This window comes from Gossypium hirsutum, chromosome A01 (assembly GCF_007990345.1).
Source record: "Gossypium hirsutum isolate 1008001.06 chromosome A01, Gossypium_hirsutum_v2.1, whole genome shotgun sequence".
NCBI classification, from domain to species: domain Eukaryota; kingdom Viridiplantae; phylum Streptophyta; class Magnoliopsida; order Malvales; family Malvaceae; genus Gossypium; species Gossypium hirsutum.
The window spans coordinates 116654887-116682194 of record NC_053424.1 but is presented as its reverse complement, the minus strand read 5'-3'; the positions used below and the strand labels follow the sequence as shown (position 1 = coordinate 116682194).

The 27308-nt window shown below is 29.0% G+C and overlaps 4 protein-coding genes across 5 annotated transcripts; 1 reads left to right on the top strand and 3 right to left on the bottom strand.

Moving 5' to 3' along the window:
• Window positions 1-9237: 9237 nt before the first annotated feature.
• Window positions 9238-14271, bottom strand: LOC107925678 (protein CIA1). The gene is made up of 10 exons (XM_016856390.2): window positions 13960-14271; window positions 13537-13683; window positions 13051-13269; window positions 12853-12917; window positions 12580-12645; window positions 12363-12434; window positions 11773-11835; window positions 10979-11048; window positions 10325-10408; window positions 9238-9510 (listed from the first exon to the last, which is right to left on the bottom strand). The coding sequence occupies exons 1-10, from the start codon at window positions 14152-14154 to the stop codon at window positions 9439-9441; spliced, it is 1053 nt and encodes a 350-aa protein (XP_016711879.1). The 5' UTR covers window positions 14155-14271; the 3' UTR covers window positions 9238-9438.
• On the top strand, window positions 13953-17706 carry LOC107925511 (cytochrome b-c1 complex subunit 9, mitochondrial). 2 transcript variants are annotated; one of them, XM_041114723.1, is made up of 5 exons: window positions 14067-14095; window positions 14345-14447; window positions 15775-15942; window positions 16193-16240; window positions 17377-17706. In XM_041114723.1, the coding sequence occupies exons 3-5, from the start codon at window positions 15823-15825 to the stop codon at window positions 17425-17427; spliced, it is 219 nt and encodes a 72-aa protein (XP_040970657.1). In that variant the 5' UTR covers window positions 14067-14095; window positions 14345-14447; window positions 15775-15822; the 3' UTR covers window positions 17428-17706. The 2 variants fall into 2 exon arrangements, with proteins under 2 accessions (XP_016711724.1, XP_040970657.1); XM_016856235.2 differs by lacking the exon at window positions 14345-14447 and having other exon boundaries at window positions 13953-14095.
• Window positions 17557-20180, bottom strand: LOC107925510 (iron-sulfur assembly protein IscA-like 2, mitochondrial). Its single transcript, XM_016856234.2, has 4 exons — window positions 19961-20180; window positions 18675-18805; window positions 18454-18562; window positions 17557-18003 (listed from the first exon to the last, which is right to left on the bottom strand). Exons 1-4 carry the CDS (start codon window positions 20132-20134, stop codon window positions 17938-17940), a joined length of 480 nt encoding a protein of 159 aa, XP_016711723.1. The 5' UTR covers window positions 20135-20180; the 3' UTR covers window positions 17557-17937.
• A 5936-nt stretch (window positions 20181-26116) lies between these two features.
• On the bottom strand, window positions 26117-26791 carry LOC107925615 (uncharacterized). The gene has a single exon (XM_016856326.2). It carries the CDS (start codon window positions 26717-26719, stop codon window positions 26228-26230), a length of 492 nt encoding a protein of 163 aa, XP_016711815.1. The 5' UTR covers window positions 26720-26791; the 3' UTR covers window positions 26117-26227.
• Window positions 26792-27308: the final 517 nt, after the last annotated feature.

Sequence of the window (27308 nt, the reverse complement as noted above, 5' to 3'; positions counted from 1 at the left end):
GGATGTATGATCTAAGCTTGAGTCGTGCGATTATTCTAAGTGTGGTCTAAGTTTAAGTCGTGCTAATCGTATTTATTATTCGAGCTTTTGACATGTTATTGTAATTAATCAAAAAAAACTTATAATTACCAAAATGTTTGGGTATTCTTGAAAATTTTAATTTCTTAATTACAAAAGCATATTTTCAAAATAGAAAATTATTTGATACATCGTCATCCGGTTTGTGCAGTTGAGGATGAATCAAATAATTATTCTTTCAAAATATCTTAAAATTTCATTGTTTTTCAATAAGTACTAAATTTAATACTTTCTCTGTTTAATTATATTTAGAAGTATTTATGATCCGGCAAGTTGAGGACCAACTTTAAAAAATAAAATTTTAGATTTGGGTTTGATCTAGTTCGAACGATTTAAAAAGTTCATATTATTATTTAAAAAAAATAAAATATTTTATATTTATATATTTTATATTTAAATTTGAATCAACATATTAAAATTTATTTGATTTAAATTTAGTTTGACTGAACAATCTAAATATGTCCAGAATGAATATAAACATGAGTATTTTATATATCTTTAATTTTTATTTAAAAATGATATAAATAAATATATCTTATATTTTTTAATTTTAAAAATAATAATATAACAACATAAAATTTTATAAAATAATTTAAAATATATAAAATTACTAAATAACACATCCGGAATGAATTTGCGCAAAATAACATATAGGTTCATTTGAATTTGGATATCTATTTGTTTGTGTTCATTCTAAACATGAAATAATTTTTATGATTTTTTAACAAATTTATATTTCTTTAAAAAATAGAATTTTATTTTTTTTAATGCATATCATGTGTCATAATACGAAATCACCACAAGTCATCATATTATTAGTTGTCAATGCCACATCATCATATTTTAACAATATTACAAAAAAAAAGTATCAAAGTGTGATGTAATTCGAATTTGAGTATCAGTTCAATTAAAGAAGGTTTATGTGACGAACTAGGTCCAAGTCATCAAGATAAGGAGAGAAAGCATACGTTAATCATATCAAAAAGGGGATAAATCTCAAGACAATACATGAACCTTAGTTAATGTGTAATTTTACTCATGAACTTTGAGTTTGTATAATTCTATACATGAAATTTTGATTCGATCAAATTCTCACAAATTATTAACACAATTATTAATGTAACATCGGTTTATCTTTTATTTATTGCAATTTATCGAATATAAAAATAAATTGATATATTTATTTCATTAAATGTGTATAATTGAATCAAAATTAAAGTTTGACGTGTACATTTGAATCAAAAATCAAAGTTTCATGTGTGCAATTACATCAAATCAAAATTCATGTATCAAATTACACAACAAATCAAAATTCATATATAATTTTAAGATTTATCCTCAAAAAACTACAAAAAAAAGTAAAAGTTTTGTTTTTTTGGGGGGTGAACTACACTATTAGTCACTAAACTATGGGTATATTTTCATTTTGGTCACTTAACTAAAAAAAGTTACAATTTGATTATTGAACTACTCAAAAGTTTTCATTTAAGTCATTAGGCTGTTAAAATTAATGTTATATGGCTTTTTCTATTTGTACTATCAACACCTATCGAAAGCTCTCTTTTCTCTTCTCTTCTATAATTTAGTTCTTTTTTTTTTCATGAAATAACTTTGAACATCAGAAATCTGTGAATCAGAATTTAAACAATCTTTTTCTCTGGTATCCAATATTGATCATCAGATCAACTTGACCCTAAGGTATACTTTTCTACTCATCAATGGGTACTGATCCACGGTACCAATTATCGAATTGTCGCTTCGAGCTCACTAGCGAAACTTAAAAAGAAACTTACCAACCCAGTAAATTAAATAAAAATTTTCAAATAGTTCAATTATCAAAATAAAAATTATCTATAATTTAATAATTAATGATACAGTTTATCTTATTTTTTAAATGATATTAATAAAGCCAACCACAATTGAAAATAAGTAGAAAAAGGGGGGAGTTGGCCCATCTTAGTCACAGGGAAAGGGCCAACTTATAATGAAATGTGATTGTCACAGCCCACAACATTTGCAATGGTGGTTTTTGTTCCCTAAATTTTTCCAAGAACAAGTTTCAACCATCAAATCATTATTCTGGCCTAACTTAACCCACATGAGTTTTTTTTTTTAAATAATTTCGATTATATATTTTTTTTTGATATAATAATTAGTGTTACTCCTAATTTTTTTCTAATTTAAGATAATACGTTTCGACGCACTTAAACCTATATCTTTTTATAGTAGTATTATTCATATTAATTAATTTTAATTAAAAATTATAATTTAACATATTTAAATTTTAAAATTTATTGAAATATTATTGCTTTGAAAGTGATTATATAGGTCATTAAATCTGAATAATTTTATTTGATAAGACAAGACTAGGTCCAAAATTAAGAGACATAGCCACATGGAGAACAAGCCCTACCACTTTTATGTGACAAAAGAAAATCACTTCTTGCCTTTTTCTCTCTAATTTTAGGGTTCAAAAAATATGTAAAAAGAATTTTAATTTTTTTTGTATTTTAATTTAATTGGTATTTGATAAAACAATGGTTGTGGTTTTGAGTTCGAAAATTTGAAATTGAATGGTGGATTTTATCAAAATTTATTTTAGTTTAAGTCGGAATATATTTTGGTTGTTAGTTTGTTTTTATATTATAATGACTTGATTTTGATTATAGTTATTCAGATATCATTTGTGATTATACTTATAATTTTATTTTTTTAAATATTTTTAATAATTATAATTATTATTTTAATATTATACATAAGTTTTACTAACCAGTGTTTGTATGATATCCTATGGTAAATGTGCTGGAAAAAATGTATTTTTGGAAACTTTGAGGCATATTCTTAATTAGTAAAGGTGGAGAGTTGAATTATAAAATTGATACTCAAAGTAAGCTACTTGTAAGTTATGTTGAGGAAAATGAAAAACATTAGTCCCACATTGATTGGGAATTAAATGTGGAACTTGTATTATATATAAACCAATTTAATAGTTATTGAATGACTAAACTAATGCTATCACTTGCACATAGGAGGGGTTGCAAAATCAAATCCATATTGTAGAATTCTTAATAGAGACACAACTAATTTTTCACTCGCCAAATTTTCAAACGTTTTGTTGATAGAAGAAGGCAAGGTCTGTTCGTTGATCACTTCAAAAGTACTACTGCCACGATCATTTTTGTTGTTGTATCCTGGGAGACAATCGACCAACATTTTTCTAAGTATCATAGAAGCGGTCGAATCACAACACAATATATTAAGTTTTTAAATATAAATATATTTATTATTAATAAATTGGTATTATGTTTTACCCAAAAAATGTTTATTTGATTCACTAATATATAAATTTATACATCAATAATATATAGGATATAAACCCAATTATCTAACAAATCAAATATTTAATTATACAATTTTAACTACGACAAAGAAATATTTTTTTATATAAAAGTTATTAGTAAAAATTGACAAAAAGATTAATATTCTTTAACCACTCATTTTTTAAATTCACAATAATTAAATTATTTTGATTTTTTTAAAAGGATTAATTTGTTTAATATTAAAATTAAGAGGCAAAAATGTCTTCTACCAAAGATGTTAAAATTGTTCTCATATATATATAATTTAAATGAAATATTATAAAAAAATTAAAATTATTGATAAATCTCGAAAAACAAGTGTATGCTAAATTTTGAAGAAAGCTCCATAATATCCCAAAGTGTAAAAGGTCTTATTCTACAAAATTAATTAGTGTATTGTCAATTTTGTACTTTGTATTTTGTGTCATAAAATACTTATTTATATAATCGATTGAATCTTAACTTGATTGGTGTCGGTATTTTTGTCAATGTAGGAGGATGTGTGTTCGAATGCGTTAAATTGTATTATCCTCATATCTATGAGTTGGTGAGAGGTTATGGGTAGTTCTTAGATATTACATGTACACTAAATATATATATATTAAACTTGTGATTTTTTTTCTTTTAAGAGAAATGAAAGTGAGGATACGAACAAAAGAAGATGAGAAGGTAACACCAAGGAAAAAAAGATCTTTAGAAAAAAGTCTAAATCTCATTAAATGAAAAAAATAATAGTACTAATTTTTAAATTTTATTTATTTATAAATTTTATTTTATTTAATCAAATCAAAACCAACAACAAGATTGGCTAGTGCCATATCCCAAAAATCAAGGATTTTTTATAAGAAATTTGAAAATTTCTAATATTTAATAATAAAAAATTAAATGCATCGATTTGAAATTCAACAATAATTTTATAAATAAACTTTTTTTTAAAGAAATTTGACTATCAAAACTTATGAGATAAAAAAGGATTGTTATCTCTATGTATTGAATTTATAGAAGTAAATTACTCTAAAATGTAATTTATTGGTAACGTGTTTATTTTCTTCAAAAATAAATATTATTAATAATATACAATAAAGAAAAAATATTTAGTACACTATTAGCCGAACTTTTAAACTCCACAAGTAAAGTTAAGAGGTTCCTAAATTTCCTATAAAGGAATAGTAAAATATTTTAAAAAATAAATATTTTTAAAACAAGACCCATAATTTTTTAAGGTTGTTTGTGGAATAAAAAAATTTACTACCACTATATCATATACTAACCCTAAAATAAAATATGAGTTAGTATTTGCTTTTTTTTCCGCAAACAGCCTTAAAAACTTGCCATGTGTCTCTCTTTTTTTAAAAGAGAAAATATTTTTTAGACTTCACAAGTAGGATCAGAGTATTAACAAGTGTCTTACAAAGGTATAGTAAAATATTTTAAAAAAAAAGTCAAATGACAATTTGTTTAGGGTTGTTTGTGGAATAAAAAAAGGTACACTATCAGTGTACCAAATACTAACCCTTTTTAAAATATTTATTTTTTAATATTTTACTATACCCCTATAGAAAATTTGTCAACCCCTTAACTCTACTTGTAAAATCTAAAAACTTCACTGACAGTATACTAAATATTTCCCCATGACTTTTTTTTTTACCTCATTGAGAGGAGTTTAGGGTGAGGGCTGGTTTTGGGTCAATAAGGGCTTCCTGCCTACAAGATAAAGGAAAATTTATGAGGGCGTCAAAGATTGCACTTTGAGATGCTCTTCAATACTTAAGTCAATGAAGAAGCAGGTGATTATAACGGGGCCTTTTTGCATCCTCGCGATGTTGATTGCATGAGAGTACACGTGTAGGCCTTTTGTTGATCTTGCCTTATGACTTATGGGAGGTACTATTTGTTGATTTGACAGTAACTTTTTACTTGCATACTACACGTCAGTTGACTTACCTTATAGAGCTTGGGCTTTGTGTTTTGCCGATTTACTTAGCTTTAAGGTATATTTTCCTGAGTCTAGGTTATATTTTCTAAGGCTAGTATAACAATACATCTCTTTTGGGTTCGAAACTTGTTATAAAGTAACCTAAGGCCTAGTTGATGTCACAATTAATTTTTAGCTTGAAGGAAAATTTTTGGTAATTTTGTGAAATTAAGAGTATGAATAGGGAGTATATAGAATAATGGTAATATGCGTAAGGTGTTAAGGAATAATGAGCTTTAAGGGTTATAACAATAAGTAAGGGTGGGAGGTGGCTAACTCCAATGGAAGTAGATGTAGCGCTGAGCGGTTAGTGAGCTAAGTTGATGTGTGTGGACAAGTTGGGAATGTTCGAGCTAGATCCTATAGCACGTTAGGGGTTTCAGCATCATAGGAGAAATATGGCTAGTTCCGACGACATTAACAATAGTAATGTTGGACCTAAAGTTTTTAGTTTCATGAGGATTTCCTATGATGTTAAGTCGGTTGGTTTCAATGCTCAAAGGGTTGTTCTCTTTGTTGATAGGGTTGGTTTAGATATCGGTATGGTTGCTCTCAATGGTAAGACCTAAGGCTTTTCGCTTAGTTCTTACAGCGAATGCCAAATGTTTATGTCATTGAGAGGAGAATAGGTTAAGAGCTAGTTTTCAACTGGTAAGGGTTTTAAGCTTACAAGACAAAGGAAAATCTATGAGGTGTTGGAGTTTATGCTTTGAGACACTCTTTGATGCTTATGCTAGTGAAGGAATAAGTGATGATAACTTAGGAGAATATTTTATCAAAGTGATGTGGTTCTTGTGGACATACCTCGAGGTTATTACTATACCAAGCCCTATATATTAGGGTCTTTTTGTATCCTTAGGGTGCTTATTGCATGAAAGTGCATGTAGGGTGGAAGCCAATATTTCTTGTATTCGGTTAGAAAATTGTGTTTCTAAACTCTTTAACGATCATTGCCTCTAACCTATAGCAAGTACCATTTTTCGATTTGATAATGACTTATTACTTGCATACTATGCACTAACTAACTTCTTATGGAGCTTAGGCTTTTGATGTATATATTTTTCTTGGCTTGGGTTATATTTTTTAAGGAGGAAATAAAAAAGAAGAAGAAATAATTACTCTTTATTCCTTTTACCAACAATTAAATTTTAAACCTTTCAATAATGCAAGTTGAAAGTTTGGTTTATGTCAATAAGAGTAGTTGAAAATACTATGATTTATTAATTATAGTTAGTTATTGAGTGATATATTGATGTAATGAAAATAGAAATTTTTAAGAAGAAATTGAATTATAAAATTTTAGAGAGTCAAAATTTAATTTTATAATTATATTAATTTATAATTTTATAGATTTTTTTTATAGGCAAAGGTTTTTAGATAGAGACTAAGAGTTCTCATAAGATGGAATCTAAAATCAGGGTCAACTAAAGATCTAAACACAAGTCTATTGGTTTATTAAAGAAAAGGTAAACTATAATAGAGGTCATCTAATTATTAAAAGTTATAAAATGACCATTTAACTATTAGTAAATTTCTTTTTTGGTCATTCAATTATAAAAAACTATAAAAAGTTATAAAACAATCACTCAACTATTTAATTTTATCTTTTTTAGTCACCAGCTGGCAAAAGTAAAAATAAAAACACTAAAAAACTCAAAATAATTGAGTCATAAAAAAAAGACAAAACGAAATAATTGAGTGGTCGTTTTAGCTTACTATTGATGTAATATACACTTAAAAATTTATCATTACTCCACCTATGCTTCCACCTAAAAGGTTACTATTTCAATCCAAAAAGAAACATCACATCAACCTTATAATCTTTACAAAAGATTTACTCAAATGAAATCATAGTTTATGATGATCATATTTGTTTTTTTTATTCTGACACAATATTTAGGATTACTCATAGCCCCTCTCAACCCATAAATAAGAGGATAATATCTTTCAGCGCACTCGAACTCACATCCTTCTGCATTAGTAACAATATCCATATCAACCGAAATAAGACACACTCAACCAATTCATTTGTTTTCTTTGAATAAAGAAAAAAAACTCTTTATTTTTTGTTTTGGGTATTAATGTATCAAAACTTCCAATTAAAAACCACAAAATGCCACACACACACACATACAAAACACTTACTTTTCTCACTTACCATACAAACCAAACCAACCCCAAACGTTTTCTAAACCATATATTCTTTTTGAATCTTTCATCATCACCTTCTTTTGTAATTCCTTCTCCCGCACTTAACAAACCCTTTTGAAATCTCTCCATCCTCAATATAATCTTCAATCTTGTAAGGGCTCAACCATTGAAGAAAAAAAAGAAGTTTTTCATTTGTCCTTTTTTTTTATCAACATGAATATAGAACCAACAAAAATGACCACCACCCATCATCAAAATCCATCCCAGTTTTTAGAACAAGCTAATGAAACTCAGCAGCATGACGAGGAAAGCTCGTTAAAGGGTCGGTGTTCGGCCAGAGTTGATGAAGTTGCTAAAGAAGGAAAGGTGAGGGGGTTTGAAAAGTTAATGGAAGAAGATAATGGACGAGAGAGATTGAAGAAGCATAGGATTGAAATGGGAAAAAGTAAGGTTTGGATACCGGATATATGGGGTCAAGAAGAACTTTTGAAGGATTGGATTGATTGTTCAGCGTTTGATGATTGTTTGGTGCCTAATGGGATTATGTTAGCTCGTGAAGCTTTGGTTGAAGAAGGAAGAAGAACAGGTTCTGGTAGGGTTAGAATAGAAAACAGGTGTTGAATAGTTATCATCAATATATCTTTTCATTTCTTTATCTAATGGTTTTAATTATATGGTTTTTCGCCATGTATTACTTATATTTCATACAACTATTTTCACTTCAATATTTTAATTTTGCATTACCTTGAAAAGTTATATATTTTTATTTAAATTACTAAATTGTTCTTCCACTAACAATTCACTGTACTATATATCAATGCTCATTTATGAATAAAAATTATATATTTTAAATTCGACAATCAATATTGAAGATTAAAGAAAAAAATTGTTTAAATTCTTATTCGTATATTCTTCGTAAAGTTCTATCATTAAAAAAAACTAAACGGTAAAAGAAAAAAGGAAATAAAACTTTTGATTAGTTCAAACAGTTCAAATAGAACTCCAATAACTTAAATAAAAACTTTCGAATAATTTAGTGATAATTTTGTAATTTTTTAAAGTTGAGCCTTAATGAGTCGAGGTGAGTATTCGATAGAATCAAGTCGAATCGAGTAAAAAAATTTCAAATTAGTCAAGTTGATAAATCATATTTTAGCAACCGAATTTAATTTAAATTTTTTTCGAATCGGATCGAATTGAGTAAAAAAATTTCGAGCTGAGTCGAATTAACAAATCCTATTATTTATACTCAATGTTGTGTTTACATGAACCGATTATTTAACTAATAAATGAAGCATAAAATTATTTAACTACATAAACAATATAATAATTTTACTTTTTAACTTAATGAGTACACATTTATCAAAACAATGTAATTTAATTTTAACTTTTAACTTTAAAAAAAATAAACATTTATCAAAATGACATAATTTTACCTTTTCTTATTCAAATTTTTAGATAACTCGAATTGTATAATTCATATTTGAGTTAAACCGAATAACTTAATTTTTTATTCGAGTTTATCCAAATAACTTGATTAGTTCAAATAACTCGAACTATTTAATTCAAAATTTAAAAATTTTATTTTAAAAATTTTATCGAATTTTTCGAATCGAATCGAATTTTACTCGGCTTATATATATACATTTTAGAGAATTACAGGAACCAACAGAGTAAGGATCAAAGCTCATCAAGAATTTCATTTTTGATCTTAAAAATTATACACAGCAGCTTCTGCTTGACAATTATTTCAACTAGGTTTTCTATATAATATTTTAATTCATGATTTCTCAAAGCCACAACCCAACTTAAAACAAATTTCTGAAACCATAGAAAAAGTAAAATCCCCACGGTTAGCTAAAGTCAAAGTTTTGATCAAGGCAAAGTTTCCAACTCCCATATCTTTATGGTTCCATCATCACTTGCTGAAGCAAGTAGCCGTTTCTCCTGTTATTTTCGACAACACCGGAAGCCGAATATGTTAGCTAAAGTCAAAGGAATAATCTCGAGAAAATAAATAAAGAGAGATGCAGTAATTCATGCATGGTCCAATTGATTGGAACTAGATTTAGAAGGACTAAATGTAGAATATAAGGACAATTTAATCCCTCTACTATTAAATGGACCAATTTAGGCCTCATACTATTAAAAAGAATCGAATAAGGTAAAATGGAACATAGTAAACAATTACTGTTAAAAAAATGACATGAAAATTATTATTTTCCATTTACAGTTCAACACCGAACAAAATATTTTATTTGCAGAATCATAAGAAGCTTTCAAAATATAACTCTGTATAAACAACAAATGACATTTTTTTACCGTAAATATTTAACTCTGTTGAAATTTGACCTCATTTGAATTTTTTTTTTTATAGTACAAGGACTAAATTGATCCAATTCTTATAATAAAGAGACCTTCCAAGCGCATTTACCGAAAGAAAATAGTTTTCACTTTTCTCTTCTATCATCTTTTCATTCCTACCAAACATAGTATAAAGCTAATGATATGGACATGAAACCACAATTTCTACATTTATTATGAATCCTCTTAAAGGGGTATTGTCAACGGTTAAAGCAAAGACTAGCAAATCAATCTTATCGGTTCCGAATAAAGACAGAAAGAAACCAATAACTTAGCCAACCACTAGACTTTACTACGCATAAAGAAACTATTTGTATTCATTTCTGCTTTTATGTACTGCATGTGAATGCAAGCACATATAATAATCCTCATTAAATTCCAAGAAAGGGAATCTTACCCCAGGGCACCATTGTACTGAATTTACATCCATGTCATGGGCCTTCTCCTTCTTCAATAGCAATTGATATGAAGATCCATTCATCTATTGTAAAACCACAAAAATTGATTAATATTTGCTACTTTCAAAACCTAAACAGCATAAGAATTTGCTTAAGATAATATATATTTAACACAAAAAGAAATCCACAAAAATACACCAGGACTTAACAATATAAGCTCATATAGATATATAATCTATGAGGATGAACAACCTCAGAGGGTAACAATATAACGAAATTTGGACTCTGATACTGCGTTAAGCATCCAATGGCGATAGGTGGAGAGATTAAACTTGAACATAGGACCACAAGCAATTTACATAACAAAACTTGGATTTCGACACCAAGTTAAGCATTCAACCTAAAACCAATTGGTTATAGGCGGAGCACCCAACTTGAATACAAGATCATAGGAATCTTTAAGACTTTTAATGTACTTACTGATGACATTGGCAGGGAAGGATGTGGGTAATCTTATATGCAAGAAATGAAATAATAATTGGCCAACTTTTAAAGTGACATGGCTGCAGGGTCTAAAAGGAGAAATGGTGGTTGACTAATGGGTTAGATGGTTAAGGAGGGTTATGCATTTCACCCCAGAAAGAATTACATACCGAACCATCTTTACTCTCTACAAACAACCTTACAGCATCATCAGCAGCTCCACTGGCAATAATTCCCTCTCTGTAACATGATAAACCACACAATCAGTTTTAGATAAAAACTTGAAAGAAAAAAAAAAAGAGATTCATATTGTAAAAAATATCAAAAGTAGAGGGCTGGAGCTACTTGTTTTCTGACATTAACTAACACTTATAAAGTAGAACCAGATAGGCAACAAAATCAACCTCATTTTATCAAAAATCAGACTGAACAATTACAATAGTAACATACATTTTTTTAATGGAACACACTTCACTACTTCGGTCAAATAGTAGTTATATCACTTAAATAATTTTCAAACAGAGTGCTATTAGATTCCATCTGACATAGGTTCTCTCACAAAGTTGCTACTAAATTCTTGAAGACAGAAAGCTAAAAGTATAAGCATGCTGATGAGTTAATAAACAGCACAAGAGCCATTTCCTCGAGATCATGACTATAGCCAGGTCACTTGGACATTTAAGCTTTAGAAGAACATTTTCAGCCATCAGAAAATGATACTGATCATGCAAATCAAGTTAATCTGCCCTTCAGATCTTTCTTTATATATACAGGTATCATCTAATTTCTTCTTTTTTATGAGAAAAAGAACAAATAGGTAAGCACTAGCGTATCCCAACAAAAATAACATGGAAGCAGTTTAGTTGTAATTAGAACTTTCAACCCTTTAGACCGAGAAAATAAAAGGATACATGCTAGAAAAGCCAAGGAGAAAATAGCTATTACAATAAACCAAAGTTAATACCTTGACCAGTGAACTGAAAAGATGGTTCGATCATGATAACCTGAGAGTGTGCACAGATGATTCCTGGACAATTGAAGTGGATCGCATTATTTTATGCATTGCAGGGTCTTAAACAAGAATAAAAGAAACAAAATACCATATACAAATGCTGAATAAGTTACTTTTGATCAACTAAATATTTTAGGCATTGTTCAGTTCACAAAGATCATGCATGTTAGTGACAATAATTTGGCTGCTATTTCTTTGCTGGGAGAGCAGTAATACCAAGCCAAGACTTGATGTTCTTAAGTTTCAAACAGCAAAAATGAGTCTCTTGACATTAAAATGTGCATTAATAGCTTTCCATGGAAGAGCACAGGCCATGAAATTATCTTCAACTGATTTTCCATTGTGCAAGCAACTATTGCAAATAGCCAGAGGAAGTTCTACACATCATAAATAAATGGAGAAACGAGATTCAAGGACATTAGCCAAACATCTATGTCCTGATATATACAAATGAGCCTAGAGATAGATTTGATATGACGATCAAGAGCTAGCAATTGGAAAAATTCAACATAGAAAAAAAGAAGGCGCAGCATATTTCTCACCAGGGTGCATAACCATCACCAGACTGCATCCTTATGATGTCTGCTTCCCATATCTTCATGGTAAGATCATCACTGCAAAATCAGCCATAATTTTCAGCCCTTCTTCTGCAACTTTGTGAGCATGCATGTGTGTTTAAATGTAATTTTTCTGTGATGCCATCAGCGAATACTAAAATTCCAGTTACTGCAGGCTATAAGGAAAAATTTGTTATCATACCTACAAGTCACCAATTTGTCTCCCTTAGCATTAAAAGCAAGCGACCAGACGGTGGAAGAATGACCACTGACCACAAGATATTGAAATAAGGAGTTCTTAATAGTCTGACAATTTCATAAAGAATTCGAAAGAAATCTTCAAGGTCTATAAAATTTAAAAGACATCATCACAATACTTCATAGGATGATATAAAGAACAAGTACAAGTCAGGCAATATAATAAACAAGAAAATGAGCTGAAACAGCAAAGATAGAAGAGTTTTAGGCATAGTACTTGCTAGATTCACCTAAAGTTTGTACACAGCTCCAATCACCATCAGCATCATCTGACCACCATACCTACAAGGAAAAGCAAAAGTATTACGACTTCATTACATTTCTCAATCTTGTTGTTGTACAATGGAATTAGCAAAAGAACAAGGATTTCTATTCTCTTGATAAGACATAGAGCTCAGTTTAGCCGAAACAGTACCTTCACAGTGTTATCGTAACTACAGGAAAACAAAATATCCATAGTCGGATGCCACTCAACCATTTTAACATCTTGAGTATGACCTTGCAAAACTTGAATACACTCAAATTCATTCCCTGGCATCACTTCCCAAATCCAAACAGTTTTATCTCGCCCACATGTTGCAAGAAGAGAACCTGATGCATTCCAAGACACACTTTTCACTTCATTTTCATGACCCTATAAAACGCAGAAAACAAATAAATAAATGATTCCAATGTTTTACCATATGAACCAGATATTAAAGAAAAATAAACTAAATACTAATAAATGGCATATTTGATATCTCTCTGAATGCAAGAAGCACTACATTGTTTATGCTCAATCCACTTCTACATGGTAAACCATTTCCATTAACTCATAAGTTCAATGTAACTATAATTTTGCTTAAAACAGACTGAAAATCTTAAGAAATGAAAAGAAAGCAATAAAAGAATAAAAATATACCTCCAAAGTAGAAACACATTCAAAGTCACCCCCAACATTTTCCCATATGGCGGTGGTTGCATCAAAGCTAGCAGTGGCCAACAATCTCCCAGATGGTGACCAAGCACAGGATCGGACGGTTCTAGTGTGTGTTTCTTCCAAAACAGCCTGCAAAAGAGTGCACTCTAACATCACTTGAGCTAATATTTCGACACTTTTTTTTAATTAAAAAGATAGAGATTTTTCCACATTGAAAAAAAAAAGACTTACAGTAAACTTCAAATGACTTCATCAATTATTTTTTTCTATTTATGTTAACTTCAAATATAAAAGGCAACAAAGATTCAAAATTTATAAGTTGCAGTGACCTAACTTTAAATCATTTTTTACTTTTTCTTTGCATTCTTTTTCAGCAAAAACAAAAACGAGAAAAATAGAGTAAACCTTGCAGTCCCAGGAGCGAGTAGAGGGGCTCTCTTCCCAGATTCGAACGGTCTTATCGCCGCTACAAGAAGCGAAAACCTTGGGAACATCGGCAGCGGCAGTGGCGGGATTCCAGGCGAGGCTCCAAACCCTATCGGTATGACCTTGAAGCTTTTGAATCTCTTTGAGCTCTAAGTTTCCATCTAACAACTCCATTTCAATCAAATATCTGAGAAAACAAATTAATAATAATAATTCAAAGAAAAAAAAGTATGCTTTTAAAATAAATAGATTCGATTTGAGTCTTTTATGTTTGAGTGAGGGATTTGAGGTTGAGAGTAAAAGTGTGGAATCGGCGAAGCGGAAGTTCAAAGTTTTCTTCTTCTTCTCTCGTTTTTTCTTTTAGGTTTTTCGGTGAAAAAAGAAAAAGGAAGGTGTTTGGCACGCGCGCAGCCTTCAGACCCGTGATTACCGGAGGGCCGTGGCGTGCTCGTGGCAACTATTTTAAGGTCAAATTATGATTTTCATCCTACTGTTTTGCTTAATTTAAAAATATAGTTTTTATATAATTTAGTCTCTTATCGGATAAATCTCAAAATTATACATTACCTCTAGTTTAATGTATAATTTTAAAGATGAATTTTAATTTGGGATAATTTTAGACATGAAATCTTAATTTGCTCCAATTCTCGTAAATTATTTAACGTAATTATTGACATTGCTTCATTTTATGTTTATATAATTATATTTATTCATTATAAAATTAAATTAATATATTTATTTCTTTAAATACGTATAATTGAATCAAAATTAATTTTATGTATACATTTGAACTAAATCAATATTTATGTATCAAATTACATATTGCATTAAAATTCACGTATAATTTTTATATTTGTCCTTTTTTATAAAATAATTTTTTATTCTAATCAAGTTACATTTTTTCTTAAATAAATTTTAAAGCTAATTAAAAAATATTTTTTATTAATAGTGAACCGGTAGATATCATATATGATTATAATCATAATTATGGTTAGTGTTGCAATCACTTTTCATGAATTATTGTAATTATAATTTGTAAATTTATTTCTATATAATATATTTACTTATTAAAATATAAATTGTAATAAATTATCATAATTTTATGGAAATTGAGATTAAAAAATATTAAATTAGCTAAACTTGTTAAAAAAACATATTTTTTAAATAAAGTAATCTCACATTCCACCCGAAATGTTACATTTCTATAATATTATTGCGGATCATAATTTAAGATTTAGATAACCAAACGCCCCCAAACATTAGGTTTTTGTGTCGGTCCTGTTACCATTTATTCCATTAAATTGTTGAGACAATTACTATTTTTTTATAGATTAAAACATACAAAAATAGGAAACAAACTAGCATGATTACTTGAACTGAATCAAATTAATTGGAGTACTGATTCAAAGAAAGCCTTTAGATTGATTGAGCCGGGAACAAATATGCATAGATTCAATCAAGCTAAAAAACGATTGAACTAACGACTGAACCGGTTTTTAATATTTTTTAATAATTTATTTAATTAAATCATTTGAACTGATCAAATTGATCGGATCGGTTGAACTAATGAATTAATGACCTAACTAATTCGATCACTGGTCTAGTTCTGAAAAACTTGTGAATTAGCAACTGTCTTAAATTGTAAAAGGGCATTGACAAAGATAAGGCCCAAAAACTGACCTATTGGGCCCATAAACAAAATCAATACATTTCGGTTCGACCCGAAAACCCTTTCTGTAAATTTCTTTGTTACATATCACAAAATTCCCCAACTTTTTTTTATCTTCTCTACAGGCCCTAATCGCAGATCCCAGCAAGAGCCACACTCTCTCAAGAATCGCCATGGACTACGCTTCTCGAAGAAGTCAAGGAGGCCTATTCGAAGGTCTCTACAGAGTCATCATGCGCCGTAACTCCGTCTACGTCACATTTGTCATCGCCGGCGCTTTCCTCGGAGAACGGGTATGTTCTAACTCTTTGTTTTCCCGATTGAATCTCTCTTATTTCCACCCTTCATCCACTTTTTCGAATTGAATTTTATTGTTGATTTAGGGAAAAATAATTTTTTTAACGTACTGATTGGAATATACTTGGTCAGGGATTGTTAATTTTTATTGATTATTTGTTTTTTTATTGTAAGTGACGGTTTTTTCTATTAATTTTTCTATTAAATTTTTAATGTGTTTTATTGTAATTGATTTGACTTCTGTAGGCTGTGGATTATGGAGTTCATAAGCTCTGGGAATACAACAATGTTGGGGTAAATTTCTAATTCTAAGAATACCAGTTTTTATTTTGTATTTTACTTCACAGTTTTTTATTTATTTGCGGATTGTTTGGACTCTGATTTGCATTTTCGGTAGTTATTATTTCACTGTCACTTTGCACAAGTACACTGGGATTTGTATCTGAATGTATTGAAGAGACGGTAGCCCCTTTTCTCTGTTTGTCGAGATGTTTAAACCTTACAGTAATTAAGACTGCCGGCGGCGATACTTTTTTATTGGCTCATTCCAATCTAATTATTATCTATATTTGCTTCGCCTCTTCATTTTTATTGAAGCACCTGTATCCAACACCTATTCTTATACGAGTGCAGAGATATGATCCTCCAAGGATCTCCAAATTATAAAAAAACTTCGTAAAAGTTGAACTTACCTATGTTGAACAGATACCCATATCCGATACCCTTTCCTAAGTTCTAGTAACATGGGCTATAATGCTCCTACTGGTCTTTCTTTTAATGGTATTTTACAACTAAGTACATTCCATGGTGGACTTTGTGAAGTATCTGTAATCTTTAGGTATTGTCAATTTTTGTTAAAATTATGACATCATTACACTTCCATAGTCTTGCTAGCGATTGAGAAAGGATTGGGGATATGTTTGATCTCGTTTATTTTGTGATTGGCTTTATTGAAAAAGGATCTAGGAAGAATTGAACTTGGAAAATTTTGGCTTTACAATGCAATAATATCTCATTTACATAGAAGGCTACAACACCTGTTCTATAATTGCAGCTCTTTATATTGGTGTTATCGAATTTCAGGTTATGTAACTTGTTATACGATACATTTTCAATCTCGTGGGTGCATTGACATTATTTCTTCTCTCAGTTGTGTGCATCGTTAAGTTTAGTGCAAAGCAAAGCATTTTTGCTTCTTTGTGTCCTCTCCTCCCCCCTTAAACAATTTGATATGATCTAGCCTTCTCTAAAGTTATGATTTTCTCTTCTTGCAAGTGTCGAGATACTGTCAATTTCGTAATGATTAACAAGCGTCCATTAGCTAATCTAATTCAATTCACCCTCAAAAATCGTTCATATTTGCTGCAGTAATCGAGCTTACGAGGTTTGTCTACTAATTTGTATATTTGATTTTGTTTGCAATACAACAGAAGCGATACGAAGACATTTCTGTGCTAGGACAGAGGCAATCAGAGGAATGAACTCATCCTTTTCTTTCTCTTTTTGGATGTTTTGAAGTTTTTATTTGAGGAATGGGTATGAGCATATATCTATGATGTAGCAATGCTCATTGTTGCAATAAAATGTCACTTCTTTTTTTTTTTTTTTTTGGGGGGGGGGGAACGTACATCTTTATTAACAATGAGTCGATTGATTGTCTTTGAAAGTATTGAATGATTCAGAATCGTGGATTATATGCAATGTATACTCATCTACTCATTGCATCACCAATATATACCAGATTTGGATATCTTGAACTAGATACTGTTTTGGATAGTAATATTTTGATAGGTATAATCATTTAGTACATTGATGGTAGAGTTTTTTAATATTACAAATGGGATTAAAAAACTCAATGCAAATGAATACTATATAGATTCGAGTACATTATGATGTTACAATCTTTGAATCAAAATAATTTGTTATGACCATATAGAAAAATGGTAGAAAAATGATTTACTAACTGGTTTGGCAAAGCTGAAAATCAAAGGCTACTCTTTGACCATGAATGAACTTTTACAACTGCACCCTCCAACTGCACTTGGGTTTGTTGTTACCTGCACGATAAATTCCAAAATTCACCCACTGCCCACACAAATAAGTATTGGATGCATGTATATATATCCGATTACATTGAATTTTCTTTTCAAGTGTTGGATTGCATGTATATATCCATTGACAAATATGTGTTGGACACAGATACCAGATAAGTATTTTAATGAAATGAAGAGATCCGTTTAACATAGCTTGGAAGAATGCATGTATATATTCACCGATGTCTAACATGTAATGGAAAACCTTAAAAAATTTGAGTTTACTAGTGCCCGGGACGCATATCCGCATCCCACACTCACCCTATCGTCTTACTAGCACAGTAATAGTAATACACTGTAATGAACTAAAACATCAAGAGTGCATAACAACATAAAGCTGCAATATATTTTGATGATTAACATTCTACGACTTAAATCGGAGATATGTTTATATATCAAACAAAGATGGCTTACGAGGAACGCCGAACGAATTAACTCCTCAATGTAATCAACTGTTGCTCCTTTTACAAAATCATAGGATATGTTATCAACTATCAATTTTACTCCACCCCTTTCAAAGACCCTGAAAATGGAATCAAATGCAAGAAACAAAGGGTTATGGTAGTCTGAGAGAAAGCATTATGCGTAGTTTTCGCCAAAAGAAAATTGAAGAATGGCAATAGAGGAGATGAAACCTGTCATCTTGGTTGGTTTTGTCATCCAGATCGAAAACGTATTGGAACCCAGAACATCCGCCTGTTTCCACGCTCAACCGGAGCATCTTTTCCTCAGATAATTCTTTACTTGCTTGCAGTTCTTTGATTCTCTGCAAAGCATATCCCTAATGTTAATGAGGAAATTAGCAAACAACAACCAAATGTAGATTCCATCAATTATTTTGGGCAACATATTTGTTGAGGCGGGTCGACTCCTTCCAGAGAAGTCTTCTAAGTGTCATTCATCAGGCAGTCGACTGGTCCTCCAACAATTGAAGGTATTGTCTCCCGAGAAAGGTTTTGCCTCTAGTGCTTTGCCAAGGGCTAATATGCCCTCAGCAATTGCCCTAAGGGTCTAGTTCACAGAGCCAGGAGTGCCTCAACTGGCTTAAGCAGTACCACTTTCCCTAAAAGGTGACCTATATAGGCCAAGGGTTCAAACCCCATTAAGGGTGAGACACTAACGTCCCTTTGCTGGGTGGCCGTGCACCCACATATGGTTGAGGTGCTCCTAGCTTTATGGACCAAGCACTCAGGGCATCCACTTACGGCAGGCAGGCTCTTAGTAGAGCACAGGAGACAAAACTCTCCTGAGGGACAATAACTTCGATTATTGAGAACTGGACCGAGGCTTGGAGTACTATAATTCGAAGACTTCTATTAAAGGAGTTGACCACTCAATAATATTGATAGCCAACCATCAATAACACTAATTCAGAGAGATGAAGAAAGGTTCTTCATTCAAATTTCATTGCAATGCATAATAAGGTATAAGATTTGTAATTTATATTGCTCCCTAAATTCTGCAACTTTGTCACAGAATATCAGACAATTCATTCAACAATCTTTACAGAAAGACAAAAAAAAAGGACAATTTTTTTCATAATATTTTGTTTCAATTTACAAAAGAAAATACAGATAAGAGTTACATAACTTTAGATTAAATAATGAAATTAAATGAATGTATTTGATGGTATTCCAAAATATAGCTATATTACACGAAATGAAATCAAGATAATTAAGAAAAAAACACACACACACATCTTTTCCTGTACTTTCTCAGCACCCAAACAGAACGGCAGAACCACCTTTCCCCAACCCGCAATCAAATCACAGAACACTTGCAAGCAAAAAGAAAAAAGGAAAAAAGAAGACAAACAAACCAAGAATGCTGTATTACCATAGATTCCATAAACAATACTCAAGAGAGCAATATAAATCCCACATAGAAAAAAAAGGGTTTTTTTTAATTTGAATTCGTTTACCTTAACGCAATTATCAGTCATGTGAATAGCATCGAGAGAAGGAGAAGATTCAGAAGAAACCTCATGAAGAGCTGAAGAAGAAGAAGAATATAAAGAAGACTTTAGAATTTTATGGTTTTGTTTGATTCGAGCTATGAAAATTGGACAAAATCGTCGAATCGATGATCTCGACATGGGAAATTTGATTTTCTTGTTGTTTATTTACTGATCAAATGTCACGGTTTAATGGCTTAAAACCTAAGCTTGGGCAGAAGATGAGTAAATAGGTTTAATTCTGCTTTCGCCCCCTGTACTCTTTTATACCTTCAAAATTAATCTTTTTATTTTTTTAAGAGTTTTTTTCTAAAATAGTATAAACCCAATTTTATTTGCTAAAATAATATAGATTGAATCGTAAAAAAAATCTTTCCACATAGTAGATGTCAATTTGGGTAGGGCATAAGAAAGGTGTTAAAACTTTGGTTAAAATCGAATTAATCAATTGTATTTATCTAATTCGGTTAATCAGTCAGTTAATTAATTTAGTTCGGTCGAAAGCCAGTTAAAGATTTTTTTAAATTTCAGTTAACAGTTAATTTGGTTCGAAATCAAAATCAGGTAATTTACTGAATTAATCGAAGTTAATAAATAATATTATATATTATATGTATTAGACTATTACTAATTCGGATAATTTAGCTAAGTGAACATTATCAATTTATTTATTTTTGATATGTTTTATACTTTCTTTAACAAAAAAAATATAAATTTCGGTTTAGTTAATTTTTTTTGAAAAATTTCGGTTCAGTTAACGGTTAAAGGATTAAAAAGTTCGATTAATTCGGTTAATAATAGTTCGGTTCAATTAACCATTTGAACACCCCTAAACATAAGAGCACATCAAATCGCAATTAGTTTAGCCATGAATGCGTTTGGGACGCTATTTATATGCAACGAATCGAAATCTTTTTGTTTTGAAGGTTAAGAATTTAGTTTCTATACTTGTTTAATTTAAAAATTAAAGTCTAATTGATAATATCGTAAATTAATTTATGTTAAATTTAAATATATGCTTTCAATTAGATTTTGATTTTTAAATTAATCATTTGAATATTAAAATACAAAATATTCAATTTTAATAGAAATCGCTTTAACAGACCTTAGCTATTGCTTTAATTTTCAAATTAGTATAAGGACTAAAATTTTAAATTTTAAATAGTATAGGGACTAAAAACATTGGGTAAATATGTTTTGTGTCGAAGACGAACTTAGACCACCCAAAGACGCACGTTCCGCCAGTTCTTTCTTGTTCCATTGAAGTTGCAATTACAACCTTTGAAAAAGGGTATAATCACAATTAATCAAAGATCAAGGGATCAAATTGTAATTAAACGACATGACTACAATAAATAAAATCATCAGTTTCTTCATCGGTGCACAATGTTCCAACTAGTGCGTAGGATCAGAATTAAACTAAACGAGCTGGTATGATCGATACAGAAAATTTTCAACCATCAGGAAATAACGTTGACTATTCTAATTTTTTACTGAAATAGTACATACCAACCGTGCAGCTAAAACCGCATTGGTTAAAAATTTATGTTTTAACCATGTAGAGAATGGAAAAAAACACATAATAGAGAGTATATTTATTTTATTGAAAACAACTATCGAAAAATTATTTTGAAAAATAAATTGAATTTCAAAAAAACAGATATTTTGTTTTTTTGTATTAAATAATTCTATGTAAAATTGATAATTTTTTTGAAACATAATTTTTTAAAGCAAATTAGTAGAACAAAGAATATTTAATATAGAATATTAAATTTATCAATATAAAAATATGATAATATTTCAATGCATATTTTATATATACGATCAACCCTATTTATAACAATTGCCCGTTATAACAGTTAAGTTTTTAGTGGTATTGATTTTTTATATTTAGTTTAATATTTTTTAACAGTTTATCGCTTATAACAACAACAACTGTGATGATAAAATATATTCTTTATAACAACATATTGTCTAAAATTCTAAGTAAAACTATAGTTATTTCTTAAAATAAACAATTGTTGGGCTCTCTGTTAAGACATATTGCACTCTAAAAAGAGAACGCAGGTTCAAATCTTGGAGTTAACATTGTTGAGAGGGGTAGCTACGAACCTCGAACATGGATCGTAAACCTCTCTATAATAGCATGCTGCTAAAGTATAGAACAACCACCTCTTTATAATAGACAAAATATTAACAAACAAATAAGACTATTATAAAGAGGATTAACTCTACTAGTATATTAAAGGCTATTATAAGATAATGGCTAAATTGCATTGTGATCTTTTACATGCTTACGATTGGGATTTAATCCTTATATTATAATTTGACATTATTTGATCTTTTACTTTTACAATGACATTATTTAATCGAAATAATTAGCACCCTTAGACGTAAATTTTTATTTAAAGCACTTTTCTAACACAAAAAGAAAAACTATTTCGACATGATAAGTCGAAACTAGTTTTTTTGACTTCAATATTTTAATCAAAACAATTAAAGGTACTAACTATTCGAACAAACTAATGATATTATAAAAGTACAAAAATTAAACTATGTCAAATTAAAATATAGATACCAAACCCTAAATTTAAACATAAAAAAGAGATCGTAATCATAATTTGACCTAAAACAATTTATGCTTAATACAGTCCATATAAATATATTTAAAAAGATAATTTTTAATTAAATATCATTATCTAAAAGCTATGATGAATTGAAATGATTCTATCTATGAAACTTCCTTAAGAGTGGCAATGACATGGAACACATATAATGTGATCAATTCGAATTTAACTTCGCTTTTATATTTCCCATCTCAAAATATATGGTTTTAAATTCCAACAAGCAAATTGAGATTTTGATTGGTGTTGGAATTATATATTATTTGGGCCTATTTTTGCTCTCAGTCCTTATATTCTTTAAATTTTTGAAATTTAATCTCTTTCCCTTTTAACTTAAAACGAATTATTTTGAAGTTAATAATTTTGAGAATTCAGTTGATCTACTTATGTTAAATTTGAATATTTGTTGTGAGTTGGGCTTTAAATGAAGAATATTTAAATTTAATGGAAATTCATTAATAATGTTATCAATTGAATTTTAATTATTTAAATCAAACAAGTAAATGAATTAAATTTCTAGAATTAGAAGTAGATAATTTTTTTTTAAATCCAAATAGTATAGGGACTGGAGACAGAACTAAACTTATATTTTTGCTCGAAATAATTTAGGGATAAATATCAAAACCATACATGAGCTTTGATTCAATGTGTAATGTCATACATTAACTTTGATTTTGCGTGATTTTATACATGAAATTTTGATTTGATTCAATTTTTAGAAACTACTAACAACATTATCAGATTAGTACCATTTTATGATGTTATATTCAATGGCATATCTAGGGGGGCTGGCAGACCCCGACCCCTCCTAAAATGGAAAATTGTCCATTTAAGCTTTTAAAAATTTTAAATTAGTAAAGGTAAAATTACACTTTAGCCCCCTAAAAGTGATAAAAAATTTATGTAATCATTTAAAAATTATAAAGATATAGACTATTAAAATTTAAAATTTAATTTCGACCCTCCTAAAAAAATTTTCTGGCTTTGCCCCTGGTTATATTGCATACATAAACTATTATATTAGTCCAATATGAAAATAAATATATGCATTCATTTCTTTAAATGTGTATAAAAAAATCAAATCAAAGTTATATAAACCACACAATTCAAACTTCATGTATATAATTATACCAAATTAAAATTTATATATATTAAATTACATATTAAAATAAAATTCATATATAAATTTAATATTTACCCATTACCATAGTATGAATACGAAATTCATGCGTGAGACACACCAAAGCTTAACCATTACCTATGAACATTTTTTTACTGAGTCAAAGTGGACTTTGTCTTATCAGTTTATACGATAATATTGGGTATTAATTATGAGCCATAAGCCACCATTATTATGATGGGTGGAGCAGTAAAATGGCACCAATATAAACCTAATAATTACACATGCAAACTATAATTATAAGTCTTTTTAATGTGATTAAATATTTAAATTTAAATAAGGGGTGTTAGTTAAGATGGTAATAATCTTTTTTATCTTAATCAATAGTCGAGGGTTTAATCGTCATCTTGGGTATGAAGCAACTTTAAAATTTGTTGTCAGTATCTACGTCTTAATATACCTACAAAATGCGGAGAATTAATTACTGGACTTGTTCCAATAAATACCCTAAAAAAAATTAATCATGTTTAGACTCCAAAATTATGCATATAAGTTCATTTAAATTAAAAAAAAAACACATGCTTTTGAAGGGTGATATCCTTTTACTCGTATTAATTTGGAGATGAGGCAAAAGATTTAATGGATTAGATGCATTATTTAATCGTGGGTTGAAAAGATTGAGATGTGGGGTGAAATCATAAATTTTATTAGGTGTATATATTTTTATGACAGGTAAAATATAATTTTATCTATATATTGAGTTTTCAAAAAGATTAAATCAAAATTCTGGTATTTTTGAGAGGCCAAATTATAATTCTATCATATATTAACTTAAATTTTATAAATTTTAAGGACTAAAATAGAAAATTTTCATTTTAAGAGCCTCCTCCCTTCACCCCTATTGAACGATGAACTTCCGATTTAACGTCTAAATGGTTGAACCCAATAGATTTAATTATATTGAAAATTTTAAAAACATAAAATAATAATTAAGAAAATTTCACAATTTTTTAAAAGTTTTTGGACAAAACTAAGGAGGAAAAAGAATCAAAACATAATTTAAAAATAATAATTTTTTTAAATCCAATATTAATAAAAGTTTCAATTTTTAATTAAAAAATAAAAATTTCGAATTCATCAATTTTTATCTCAATTTTTAATAATTTTAACGATGACTTCTAGTTAAAAATCTATTTATAGGATTCCATCAGATTCTTTTAAATTAATGGTTGAAATTTAAAAAAAATCAATCCATGATTGATCATACCACGTAGGATTTGCATTGAGAAATATGCATTTACCTTTTAACTAATTTAACCGATTTCAATACTAAAAAAAGTAAAATTGATTTCCAGAGAAAACCAATGTAGGTTCCAAATAATGTGACTTGTTTAAACGACTATAATCTCTTCATTTTTATCTTTTAACCATAATCATTGATTTAAAAAGGATACCATGAAATCTCATTATATAATAAAATCTCACTTTAAATGTTATCAGTTTCTAATAATAATAATAATAATAATAATAATAATAATAATAATAATAATAATGGTTATAGGTATTTTCATAAATAAGAAAAAGAAACAAAGGCTTTTATTCATTGTAACTGTTGTATTAACTCGAGTTAGGAGTAGGGGTGAGCATTCGATCAAATTGAGTGAAAAAATTCGAGTTGATGAGTCAAATTTTATCATCCTAACTTGATTTGAAATTTTTTCGAAACAAGTCGAGTGAAATAAAATTCAAGTCGTGTCGAATCGAGTGAAATTATTCGAGTTAAATTAAAAATTAAACATGTCAAATTAAAATCTTGTTACAATATAACTAATTTCATGTTAGAGCACATGAATTTGAAATCATATATATTTGAAAACTTTTTCAATTTCAAAGCAAATAATAAAAAAATACTTAAAATTTAATAATTAATTAACTTATTTAGGTCCCAAAATTATTATTCTTGAAAATTTTTAATTCTTTAAATAGATTTTTTTATAATTTTTTTTAAAAAATATATAAATATTTTGAATTTTAAAAATTATTTTGAATTTTTGAAGATTAGTTTGAATTATTTTGTACTTTTTGTTAAGAGAAAGAAATCAAAAGTGTATTTATCAATCTGTTATTCGAATTGTAAAATTCAACATAATTCGAACTCGAAATACAAATTACTTATTTGAATTTACTCGAATAATTCAAATAACTCAAAGTTCGAATTATTTTTTAATTTTTTAGAATCAAATCAAGTTTTATTCAATTTACTGGTTTATTGGTTTATTGAATTATTAGCTTATTTTTGCTTTCTTTAATTAAGTGATAGATGCCATTTAAATGATGAAAAAAACATGAAAAAGAAAATTTAATGGACGTTCACAAGGATTGAAATTGAAGCATCTATTATCTGCAGACTTTCATAAATGAAAACAAGCATATTTGTTACTGACTTACAGTACTATATATATATATATGTATATGTATGTATATTCTGTACTAGTTTACTTCAGTTATACTCTCTAATGCAGGCTTCCACTTTCTGCAACTATCATCGTCACCATCATCATCATCATCATCATCAACTCCATTTATGCTTTGTTTACTTTGAATCTTCGACACCATCTCATGAACTAAAACTCCATCTTTTTGAACCAACTTTTCTAGTTCCTTTTTACTGATTATCAATTTAATCCTCACAACACCATGGCTTCCTTCTTCATCATCCTTCACCTCTGGTGTACTCGAAAACCTCACCTTCTTTTTCTTACTCTTTATCGAGGGTGACGGAACAAGGTAATATAACATACCCGGTAACAACTTTGTGTCCGGATGAAGATTCCGGCAGCCAGAAAATGATTCCGACAAAGCGTGATCGGAGAAATCGGATAAAACTTGTTGTACTTTGATGGGTTGTCGGTATTCAAGGATTTTGCCATCGGTTTTCATCACTCTGACTACTTTCTCTTCAAGAACTAAGCAATTCCCCATGGCTTTTTTCTTTTTGTAGATTACTTGCAATAATATACAAAGCAAAGTTATTGAAGTTTGTAAGTGTGAGGGTGCTTTTGAAGTGTAATGGTGGTTGTGTATATATATATATATATATAAAAGAATGTGCTTGTGGGCAATGCCCTTATAATATTATAAAATATTACCACCCCAAATGCCTTTTGCTTTGTCTTTTGGACCCCATGTGTTGATTTTGTTGGTGTGTAAGCTCTACTTGGAAAGTCACCATTCCTTAATCATTATTTTTTCACTATTTTTTATCTTTTATAATTCATGAAAAATATTTTTTTAAATATACTTCCTAATTATTTCATAACATTTCATATTAACTTGTTCTATAATTTTATATCCATTTTTAATAATTTTTTCTATATCATTGATACATAATTTTAGTAATTTTTTTAAATTTTAAACTGAATTCAAACTATAAACTTTAAACTTTAAACTCAAATCCTGAATCCTAAATTTTGGACCATAAACCCTAAATTTGACATTTTGATTCAGGGTTTAAGGTTTAAAATTATGATTTTGGGTTTGAGTTTAGGGTTTTAAGTTTCGAGTTTGAGGT

What these genes read in the sequence shown, in the direction of transcription:
- LOC107925678 (XM_016856390.2), bottom strand. Translation starts at nt 14,154, where the DNA reads ATGGAGTTGTTAGATGGAAACTTAGAGCTCAAAGAGATTCAAAAGCTT. An exon ending in AATGTGTTTCTACTTTGGAG is followed by an intron (nt 13,270 to 13,536) that starts GTATATTTTTAT and finishes TGCGTTTTATAG; the next exon opens with GGTCATGAAAATGAAGTGAA. An exon ending in GACAAATTGGTGACTTGTAG is followed by an intron (nt 12,435 to 12,579) that starts GTATGATAACAA and finishes CTGATTTTGCAG; the next exon opens with TGATGATCTTACCATGAAGA.
- LOC107925511 (XM_016856235.2), top strand. Translation starts at nt 15,823, where the DNA reads ATGGACTACGCTTCTCGAAGAAGTCAAGGAGGCCTATTCGAAGGTCTC. An exon ending in GCGCTTTCCTCGGAGAACGG is followed by an intron (nt 15,943 to 16,192) that starts GTATGTTCTAAC and finishes TGACTTCTGTAG; the next exon opens with GCTGTGGATTATGGAGTTCA. An exon ending in GGGAATACAACAATGTTGGG is followed by an intron (nt 16,241 to 17,376) that starts GTAAATTTCTAA and finishes GCAATACAACAG; the next exon opens with AAGCGATACGAAGACATTTC.
- LOC107925510 (XM_016856234.2), bottom strand. Translation starts at nt 20,134, where the DNA reads ATGTCGAGATCATCGATTCGACGATTTTGTCCAATTTTCATAGCTCGA. An exon ending in TGACTGATAATTGCGTTAAG is followed by an intron (nt 18,806 to 19,960) that starts GTAAACGAATTC and finishes TATGCTTTGCAG; the next exon opens with AGAATCAAAGAACTGCAAGC. An exon ending in TAATTCGTTCGGCGTTCCTC is followed by an intron (nt 18,004 to 18,453) that starts GTAAGCCATCTT and finishes TTTATCGTGCAG; the next exon opens with GTAACAACAAACCCAAGTGC.
- LOC107925615 (XM_016856326.2), bottom strand. Translation starts at nt 26,719, where the DNA reads ATGGGGAATTGCTTAGTTCTTGAAGAGAAAGTAGTCAGAGTGATGAAA.